An 11,172-nucleotide genomic window follows, 5' to 3' on the forward strand; every position below is an offset into this window, starting at 1 on the left:
AAAGGCACCAGAGTATTAATTGGGAGACCGCGAGTTCCAGTTCTGTCTTAGACAATAGCCAGCTGGATGATTCTGGGCCAGTCAATCTCTCTCAGTCTTCAGAAGAAGGCAATGGCAACCACTTCTAAAAATGTTGCCAAGAAAATTGCATGGACTTCTCCATGTAATCACCAGGAGTCAAGATTTACTCAAGACACAACACGAAAACCCTAGCCAATGACTTTTGGAATTCTATTCTTTAAAAAGTATACCCAACTTAGCCCCAGCTTTTAGAAGATTTACTGAGTTCCTCTGAATGTTGACTGGGTACCAAGAATTAATTCAATATTTTGATCTAATCTGATGATTTTACAATTTACTTTTTAGTTTTATTTTATTGATTCATTATTACTAGCTACTTTACAAGATTATGTAGCATTAAAACTTTTCTATAACTATCTTGTGATTGCAACCAATAAAATCTGTTATCAAAAATATGCAATTCTGAATGTTTCACACACAATACATCTCAACCAACTAAATCCCATTCAATTATAGTACATTTCTGTATATCTGTCATACCACTTTACAAAACTGACAGTATCTATCGACAGTAATTGTACATGCACAGACACTTTGGCTGGCTCCCCTCCTTCTTACATAGAATTTTTACACACTTCCCCTATTTATTACAGTTGTTATTTTCTAAGAAGACATCGCCCATAATATATCTTAATTAATACTGCCAACAGTTTCCAAGTCAACTGTAAGTTCTTTATAAAAAAGCAAGTACTGTACACAACTGTAGTGGAAAAATGCTGAAGGAAAAAGGAAACCAAAGTTGCCTATACAGCAGAAGGAGGAAAGTTCAAGGAGTGCCCAGTCCACAAATATGAGGCACATTTCTGCATCAGGCTTAGCGAATTAATACAATTATTTATTTTTATTTGTTAGATATAACCTGCCTTTCCACCAGGATGTCAAGGCAGCCTACATAGTATTCCTCCTTCAGTTTGTTTCCACAACCACAAACCTGTGAGATACATTGGACTGAAACAGTGACTAGTCTATAGTCTTGCAATGAGTTTCCACAGCTGAGGGAAAACTTGAATCTTGGTTTCTCCAGTCTTAGTCCAATGCCTTAACCATCACATTCCTATCTATCTATCTATCTATCTATCTATCTATCTATCTATCTATCTATCTATCTATCTATCTGTCTTTGCAGTGATTAACCATACAGTAATACTGGGATTATTTATTTGATCTAGACAGCCTATATAAACCTGTTGACCAAATTAATTCATGCTCCTGATAAAGTAGTCGCAACCTCACAAAAGCTGATACCTCACTAAATATTACTATTTAACACCTCAGGGTTGCAGGAAGTGGTTGTTGTGGAGGAGAGAGAACAAAATCATGAAAAGCATGAAAGCTGTTTAGGTGACAGTTAAAATAAGGGGGCAGTATTGGCATGAAGGGGGGGGTGAGAGGAGAAAAGGGCACCACTAAAGTCAGAAAAGCAAATGTTGAGGGGCTGTGAGAATGAAGGGGAAGGAGGAAGCTATGAACAGGAAAGACAACAACAACTGGGACAAATCTTGCTTTGCAATGAAGACAAGCAAGAAAGAAAAGGAGCACGCCATGGCTGAATTTACGCAACATGCTTATAACCTGGCCACTAAGTTAACCCAGTTTCTAAATACACCAGTTGGGTTCACACAACATTCTAGGTCTCAAAGAACCCTTCTTGTACCCCAGTACAGCTCCAAGCTGGAGAAAGCTGAAGTAGAGGATTCATGGGAGGATTCATATATCACAGATGAATTCATGAGCAAGGAAGAAAAGAGTTTTGGGTAAGATTTGTCACAAGGGTAGGAAGGGCAGAAAACCCACGTGTGGGAGGGTCATGGGAAGAAAGGAGAAGGGTCAGCTGTTCGGGAGAATGGAAGGGAAGAAACAGTCACTTGCGGAGGGGGGGAGCCTGGGATGGGAAAGAGGCAGAGGCAGAGACCGCAGTGATAGGTGGCTGAAGCCAGAAGTCATTGTGAAAGGTGATGGTGCCTAAGGAGGTGGCGATGTTGAGCAAAGGAGAAGAAGCGGCCGGCGGGCAGGAGGCCGAGGGGCTGGTAGGAAGGAAGCGGAGCCAGGAAAGGAGGGAAATGGCGAAGGAGGGCTCCTAGGATGCGGGTGAGGAGAGCGACGACCAAGGTAGTAGAAACGGGGGGATTAAGTCAGGATGAGCGCGGGGAGGGGAAGAAACCCCGGTGGGAAATGAGGGGCAGATAAAGTGGGCTCCGCTCCTCCCAAGCCGACCCCCCCTCCTTCCCTCCCTCTCTCTGCGGCCTGCATTCCTCTCCGCTTCCCACGCCCCCCTTTGCACCCAGGTCGAGGCAGGATTAGCAGGCCGCGGCCGGGGCCGGAGCCGGCGCCCCCACCCGGCCTCCCCGGCCTCACCCTCGGTCGACTCCGAAGCCGGGGTCTCCCCGGGCTGGGCCATGACCGACCCAGCTCGTCCTCGTCACGCCGAGGCCGGGTCCGCTACGTCAGGCGACGAAGCCGAACGCATCTTGACAGGCGAAGGGGGCGGGGAATCGGCGGCGGCGGCGGCGGCGGCGGGAGGGGAGCGCGAGCGACTACGCATGCGCCCAGCGGCGCTGAAGACCGTGCAGGGCGGCGTGCTGGCGGAAGGCAAACCTAGCGGGGAGCAGAAGTTGCTGCAGCTCCCGGCTGCTGGGGTGATGGAAGCGGCAGTTGAGTACACCTGAAGGCTGCTAGGTTGCAGAAAACTGAACCACAGTGCTGGGACGAAGTTGGGATGATGTGCTTTGGAATGAAAATTGGCATTGGCTGGGTTCACACGCTGCCTTTATGGATGAAAGCAGGGAAGGACAAACTTTTCGTAGCTGAGGCCGGGTTGCTTTCTTGGAAATAATCTTTCAGTAGTCATGGTGATGATCCGGTGATGTTGCTAGAGTCAGCAGGCCTGGACATTTTTAATTACTTTGGGGTCCCTGGGGTTAACTAAGGTAGAAAAATAAAGCGGATGCAATTGTTCTTAACTGATGGTATGTACATCACAGATGGTAGTCAGAAATCTCTGTAGGAGGTGGAACACATTGAATGAATGACTGAATAAACAAACAATGTGGGACCCAGGGTAAGTCGTCAAAACGTTAATTAAAATACATTCTGTACCACAGTGGAACAGTCTACCTACAGAGGTTGTGGGTACGCTACCTCTGGAGGTTTGGAAGAAGAGGCTAGACATCCGTCCCTAGGACAGTTTGATTGACATCCCTGCACACAGCAGAGGCTGGACTAGAGGTTCCTTGGGATTCCTTCCAACTCTACCATTCTGTGTTTACATGATTTAAAACCTTCCAAAAACAATAAATGCAATAATAGAATACCTGTAAACATATTCCTGTCCTGCATGGGTGTTTTTCTATTTTTTTTCAATATTTTTATTAAACTTTATATACATAAAAACTAATACAAAACTAAAAAACCTACAAACAGAAAGAAAGAGAAAAGAGAAAGCAAGAAATGTAAAAGGTGATTTCCCCCTCCCTCCAAACAAGTATATGTATTAACAGTAACTTAACACATTCTCTATTATTACTAAAAACAACAACAACAACAACCCTCTTTATCCCCTTTCTCATCCCTAAATAATAACAGAATTGTAAAAAGTATTCAACAATCAATCGAATCAGCAAAAGGATTAAGAGTGCCAGTAATAATAAACTATAATTTTTAAGCTTAAACAAATAGGTCAATTTTGTATTTTAGCTTCTAAGTTTTTTCTGAGAAGTAAAATCTAAAAGATCTCTCCCCTTAAGCATATAAAAGACCAATAATAATCACATATGTGTTTTAAGCTAAACCAAATAAATCACTTTTACAGGTATAAATCATCGTCTTATAGTCCTGGTCAGAAAAAGAAAATTCAGTATTAACAATCCAAAATCAAAACACAGACAATTTAACCTTGATCTGCTAAATCCACTTTGAATTCCTTTCTCTTCTTTTTGAAAGGCTCAGTCTTCAGTCTCTTCTCCAAGTAAAACCCCAGATAATAATCACTTATCATTCTCTTCCTATCTCTTTCCAAAAAGGGTTTCAGAGATTTGGTATTTTTCTTCACTATGTCCAAAAGAGAATAGTTCTCAAAGTCACTATTCCAGTCCAAATAGGCAGTTTACAATGTTAGTTAAAAGAGGAAGTAAAGCAGATCTTATGTCCTTTTGAAGGCTCCGTACCATGGCTTGGGCTCGAGGTTTCCTGAGCACTCCACCCACTAGAGATTGCTAGACTGCAATCTTCATAGGGAATTTCTCCACCCGCTAGAGATTGCTAGATTGCAGTCTTCACAGGGAATCTCTGTAGGAGCACCTGTGGGTGATCCTGTTGATCTCCTTTATCTGGAGCTGACTCCAAAGAGCTAGACCAAGGCCAACTCCTCTAACTGCCATGGGCATCGGCTCCACAAAGAACAGAGCCATATTCACTCGGCCATTTCTTCCCCGGAAGCTATCATGGGTGTTTTTCTATTGTGGTGAGACCCAAATTCTTTGACTGAGTGGGACTTAAAATATGATAGGTTGAGAACTACTGGTCTAATTTACCCCTTATATTTGTTCTGTTCTTCTGAAACCATGGAAAATCATGCTGCCCTTGATGATTTGCCACCAAATTTCAGAGGTGCAATTGAGGCTCCAGGGTCACAAAACAGTCCAGGATGCAGCCTTTGGCCTTATGTTACCTCCCCCAACTTATTGCAATGTACAAAACCAGCCATACACACAGTCACTTGAAAATATCAACACAAATCAAAATAAGTTTTTCCTCCCCTCCTCCTTACAAATGCATAGTTCAATTCTATGCAAATTCTATATAAACTGATAAATGTGTATGTTTACTTAGAAACAATTCTTAGTGTGTTCAGTTACTCCAGACGAGTATATATCAGAGTTTAGCAACAACAGAGGCAATAATTTTCTGAATACATGCCTCATATCAAACACCATTGCACAAATGCTTAGGTAAAGACACATATGACTCTATGGTTGTATAGCTTAGGAAGGCACCCCTGAAATGTGGGCATCCTAGCTAATTGATTCTTTATTTTGTCTTGATGGTTAAGCATGCCTCCCATCACCAGGATGTGGTGGAGAGAAAAATGTTAAGAAGGGATGGTTGGTATTCAATAAGGCTGAATATCACGTTCTTAAATATAATAGAAGTTGAATTATACATTGGAAAATATAGATATCTGAAAAGCACCGTATCTGTTTTCTCTGTTTGCAGATGTCACAGTAAATTAGAACTGTATTATCAACACAGAAATGCTATTCTTGTTCTGTTTTAGAAGCAAAAGGATTATGAGTAGTTGGCTTGCACACATAATCATAGATTCATTGTATTGTTCATAACAACAGTATCTTACTCTGCAAATTTGGTATGGAAGATTTGTGTTTCTGAGGAGTAATCCCAAGTGATCTGTAAGACAGCAGGAGACAGATCCCCTTCTTGTTATTGCATGATGTAGTGCCAAGAGAAAAAAAAATATGATTTAGTGTAATCTTTATTTTAATTCAATACTATTAATATATCTGCTCCATATGTATTTAATTATTTCTTCCTCCTAGCATATTAAAAATTGTGATTTAGATGGCAACGGTTGAAGTGGTTTTATGGACATTATCCAAGATCTTTTGAGGACTGCCTACACCCCTGAGATCTCAAGTGAAAGATTATTTCTATAAAATAGGATATAGAGGAATGTATTTGGAGAAACAGCTTAAAACATGATCTTCAAAGAGTGAACATGACTGGACATGGATATGAGCTAAATTTGAGCCTACTGTGTAAGTGGTAAAGGTGGTGAGGCAGAATCATTTCCATACTTTTACTTCATCTGCAAAATGTTGCCAACTGCACTATTCAAAGTGTCCCAGACCTTTTATGGAAGGATTGGCCAGAAGAATAAACTTATGACAGCTATTACAATCTGTCTGACCATTTGATGGAAAAACAACTCTTACCTGCTCCAAGTTGGAAACTAGATAGACAGAATCTACTGAGATGACAGGCATCATTGAAGATTTTTGAGCTGTAGATCTCATGGAAGTGGACAGAACTGCAGCTCTGCTCTTCCATTTGTACATTGGATCCCTGCCCCACCCGGGAGGAGACTAGAAGTTGGATCCAGATTGTAGTCAGTGTTTCTCTGGAGGAAGAGGGTGTTCCAGCCACTCCTTAAGAAGCCTGGCCTGGATCTCATGAAAATGAGCAACTTTCATCCTATATACACCCACCCCTTCTTGAAGAGGATTGGGGAGAAAGCAATAGGGCTCTGGCAGTCTGAATTCAGGCCTGGCCATGGGACAAAAGCTACATAGGTTACTCTCCCTTGTAGTAAGTTGTGAAAGCAGGGAGCATTACCATCTTGTCCTTAGCAGCTTTTGATAATGTCAAGCACAGTGTTCTTCTGAATTGCCTGCAAGGCTGGTTCCAAACAGCTTCCACATTCCACGTTCTACTTTCCATTCATTCTGTTGGAAGATTAGTATTTTTTTTTTTTTATCACAATACAGTATCTGACTTGTATTGTCAGGCAAGGCCTTCCTTAGTCTCTGAACCCAAGGAACATGATCCTTTTTCATCTTGTACCCACCATGCTTGAAATCTAGAGCTAATATCCATGAATTTGCTGACCTCACTTGTGTTAATCTTGGTTTAAGAAATTAACTATTTTTGTGGGGTTTACATAACACACTGGACTATCAACTTATAAATACATAAGCTAAGTTCTCTCAATGTGTAAGGTAAAATGTGGTTGGCTAGTTTGTAGTTCAGTGTATCATATGAACACAGATCTCTCCTTGCAGTCATGAGAATTTCTTCTGCATTTCTACAAGGAATACAACTGCATCACTGGGAATTTTTTTCATTCCCAATTCAGTCATAAGGATGATATATCAGAGCTTTAGAGTGATATCTGAATGTTAACCTGGCAAGCCTGTTTTCGAAAATGTGAACTTAGGCATAGTTTTTGGTTGTGCTGGTAGTTCCAGATTCCCCAGGAATTGTTCAGTGCGGTCTTTCAATGAATGTTTGAAAAAATCAAGTCTGTAATTCACAACTTGGAACTATATCCCATAAATGCCCAAAGACCATGTCAACTCTTTTTTAGCAGGGTCCTAATGAAATCAGAAATAACAATGATGCATATACAATACATTGCTAAGCAAAAACAGATTCATTAGCATCTTTCTTATTAATACCATTTTGTTGTGGAAACCTAGGTAAGCCTCAGAATTCTCATGAGAGATAGATGTATACATTTTAAACTGCCAAGGATCATTCCAGCAACAATTTCATAAATTTGGTTTTCATCCTGAAACAATAGTTTGCTTGCAATCATAAATTATCTTAACCTATCCCGCCTCCCAGATATTTTATGTGATTGAAAATCTTTGCCAAAAAAAAAAAAAAAAAATTTAGAGGAGATGTAATTTCTTTCCTCTTGTCTAAAAGGCTCCATGTGGGTGCATGGCTCTGAATAGATGGAAAGCAAATGAGACACCTCCCCAAATGCTGAAAACAAATGTACTGGTAGTTAATGTTCCTTGCATTGGCTATAAGTTGAAATAGATTCAAAACTCATGATCTCATTTGAAAGCTGTCTATATTAAGATTCTGAAAGCACTTTTTCATTCCTCTGTAAGAAGTGTTTGATAAAGACTTTGATATTCCATGAATCTGAAAATTTTGTTTCTTCCTGCAAAAAATATTGATGGAATCTAAATATGGGAAATTAATGGTACTCAAATTTTAGTTTTAGCTAGAGAAGCATTTCTGGTGAAATCCCCATGATAGCAAGGTCTGCTGGTACACCATGAGAAATTAATTAAAACTTCAAAGAAATCCAGGTTCAGTAGTAAATAGATGAAAAAGGAATCTGACCCTTATCTCTGTGATTTACTTCTCTGGACTTGCCTTTTTCCAGCTAGTGGTTATTTCTGAAATTGCAGTAAATGGAAATGGAAAATTCCTTCACTCCCCAATACTGTACATAGGACAGTAGTAGACATAGGAGAACTGCCCACTTTGAAAAGAATCTACCCATTGCAGTTTGGCAAGAACAGTTTTTCTAAATTTGCCTCCTTGCAGTAAGGATGCATGCCTAGAGTAGAAATACTATGTTGTATAAACAGTAGAAACAGAGAACTCACAGTCCCATATTTAACAAACAATGAATTGTTTTCTCCCAGGCAGTTTATTAAAAAAAACAAAAAACCTTCAGCCTAACTGCAGAACAAAAACTGAACTGGTGAAGAAACTCAAATGGGCTCATACACCTATCTAGAGCATATTCTGGAGTCTCACAAAATGGCTTGTTGCAAATTTTAATTCCGCTTCCTGCACAGTAAATCTCCAGTTGAACTGGCTTAATGTATTGTGTGACTAAACCATAGGCTGGGTTCAAATATTGTGCTACCCTAGGACTTGTTTTGAGCTTGGTTTATTTGTTCAATAACGTACAGTTGACTTGGTTCATACCACCCAGTGGCCATAGAAGGTATTTGAAAAACCACAATAGCTGGTTCAAAAAACACATTAAGCCAAACTTAACAAAGCACTTGATAATTTAGCTTGATTTATAAACCCAACCACACTGTCTTGTACTGATATTATTTTTCATACTTAATAATGTCTAGTTGGTTGTTCCTGATGTGCCAAACCTGTTGCTAACTTTCATTTGCTGGAACTCAAACCAGCGAAACGTCAGCTGAACATGAACATGGACTGGGATCAATGAAAAAGTCACCCTGATGTAAAAGGAGGAGGAGGAGGAGGAGATACATTTCATGCTAGAAACAAAACTGCCAACATACTAGTGTCCTTCTATGCATCTGTATTGCAACACATATATTCTGTCTTGGTCACTGCTGAGTAAAAGGGGTATTGTATGGCTGGAATGGATGCCAAACCGATGTTGCATTTTGTGTAATTTTAAACAGCTCCTGTAGATGCACAAAGGTATTGGAAGGTTTGGCTTCTTGTTGCTAAAGCAAAACCTTGCTGTAAACACTACTTTTAGGACCTTTCTCTTTTAAAGAGGAAAGAAATATATGTTCCATATGCCTTTCAGAAAATCAGATAGATATTGCCAAACCGAATAAATGCTGCATCTGAGTTTCTCAAAGGAGAGCAAGGAAGATCAGGAGAATGTGTTCCAACCCTGCTCCCTGACAGTAATCTTTTACAGACAGTGTATGAGTTACTTCTCATTAAAGCCGGCACATTTCTTGATTCCTTCTCAAAGTTTAGAGAGAGAAATGACAATCTGTGACACAGGCATCCATTTTGTTTGATCTCTCAAACATTATAACAAAACAACCCCACGATTGCCTTTACCTGACTCTAATTTGTGTAAAAAGTTTCATTTATTATCTATAAAAGTGTAGGAGAAAAGTGTAGAAAAAAATTAAAGTGGCCATTTGCATTATAGAGAAAATGAGCTTTTCAGCATGAGGCTCTGCATGCTTAGTTGGCAGGAGATCTCATTTGACTAACTAGCACTTACGTCTGAGAAGACCTGCACAGCGGTTGTCAAATGCTCTTTTTCATTTTAATAACTTTTAAAAATATAAACTTCAGTGGATTACAAATATTAAATAATCATATGGTTTAAAACAAAAATGAAACCTGCTATCTACTGTATCAGGTATTAATATAGTAATAAAATAAAAATAAAATTTTATAATATTCTAATAAAATATTAAATTTTATTAAAATACATATTAAATAATATAATGTAAAAATATTAAATATTATAAAACAAATATTTCAAAATATTTTAAAAAATAAAAATAAATATTTAAAGAAACATTAGTGTAAGCAGCTTAATAAAAATTTTAAAAATGATGGTAATTTCCCCTCCTTTCCATAATCACCTGCCAATTCAGGTGAAACACACGAACCATCCACTACAGGTAGTCCTTGACTTACAGCCATTCATTTAAGCAACTGTTCAAAGTTACAATGGCGCTGAAAAAAGTGCTTATGACCAGTCCTCACACTTATGATTGTTGCAGCGTCCTTGCAGTTACGTGATCATGATTTGAGTGCTTGGCAACTGTCATGCCTTTACAACAACTGCAGCATCCTATGGTCATATGATTCCCATTTGCAGCCTTCCCATCTGACTTCCAACAAGCAAAGTCAATAGGGAAGCTGGCAGGGAAGGTTGCAAATTGTGGTTACATGGTGTCTCACTTAACGAACATGGTGATCCGCTTAATGACTGTGGCAAAAAAGGTGGTAAAATTGGGTGTGGTCACATGATGCCTCACTTAATGACCACATCACTTAATAACAAATTTTCCAGTCCCTATTGTTGTTGTAAGTCGAGGACTACCTGTATACAGTGGTACCTCGGGTCACGAACGCTTCTGTTCATGAACAATTCGGTTCACGAACAGCACCGTTCGCAAAATTTTGCTTCCGTTCACGAACTCCACATCGGGTGACAAACAGGATCTGCGGCCATTTTCCCTACCGTGACACGTGGTCGTGGCTTCCTGTAGGGAGGGGGACTCTCCCTCCAAACAATAACCGCCTCCCCACCCACCTTCCTGTCCTCCACACCAGAAGTCGCCTCGAGCAAGTGGGGGGCAGGTGTTGTGGTGGTTCTCCTTCCTCCAAGGTTGGTTCTGGTTGGTGTTGGTGAGGCAGAGAGGTCTAGTCCTAAACTTCTGCTTTGTGGGGTACATTGTGGCTTCACTCTTTCCCGGCTCTTATTTAACGTCTATGTGAAGTTGCTGGTGAGTTCATCCAACTGCATAGGTTTAAATATCATCAGTATGCTAATGAGACCCAACTTTACATCTCTTCCCTGGGTTGACCAAGTGATGCTTTCACAATGTCTGGAAACTGTAGGGGTCTCAATGGATAGGAACAGGCTCAGTATCAACCGTGGCAATACTGAGTGGCTGTGGGTTTTGGGACCTCCTGGTTCAAGCAATTTACCATGTTTACTTCTGAATAGGGTTCCACTTCACTAGACAAAACTGGGTGCTGTTGAAGGCTTTCACGGCTGGCATACGATGGCTGGTGTGGGTCTTCCGGGCTGTGTGGCCGTGTTCTGGAAGTTTTGTTTCCTAACGTTTCGCCAGCACC

General features: G+C 40.3%; 1 protein-coding gene across 2 annotated transcripts in view; it reads right to left on the reverse strand.

The window, feature by feature from the left end:
- Positions 1 to 2,592, reverse strand: part of RABEP1 (rabaptin, RAB GTPase binding effector protein 1) — a 62,701-nt gene extending 60,109 nt beyond the window's left edge. For both annotated transcript variants that reach the window (XM_007421566.3, XM_007421565.3), the window contains exon 1: positions 2,437 to 2,592. In XM_007421566.3, coding sequence (XP_007421628.1) covers positions 2,437 to 2,479 — 43 coding nt within the window. In that variant the 5' untranslated portion in view covers positions 2,480 to 2,592. The remainder of the gene's footprint in view (positions 1 to 2,436) is intronic.
- Positions 2,593 to 11,172: the final 8,580 nt, after the last annotated feature.

The sequence above is a fragment of the Python bivittatus genome, unplaced genomic scaffold (genome assembly GCF_059951505.1).
Source record: "Python bivittatus isolate LINGU-HERP-01145 unplaced genomic scaffold, Pbiv_v1 ctg000690_np1212, whole genome shotgun sequence".
NCBI classification, from domain to species: domain Eukaryota; kingdom Metazoa; phylum Chordata; class Lepidosauria; order Squamata; family Pythonidae; genus Python; species Python bivittatus.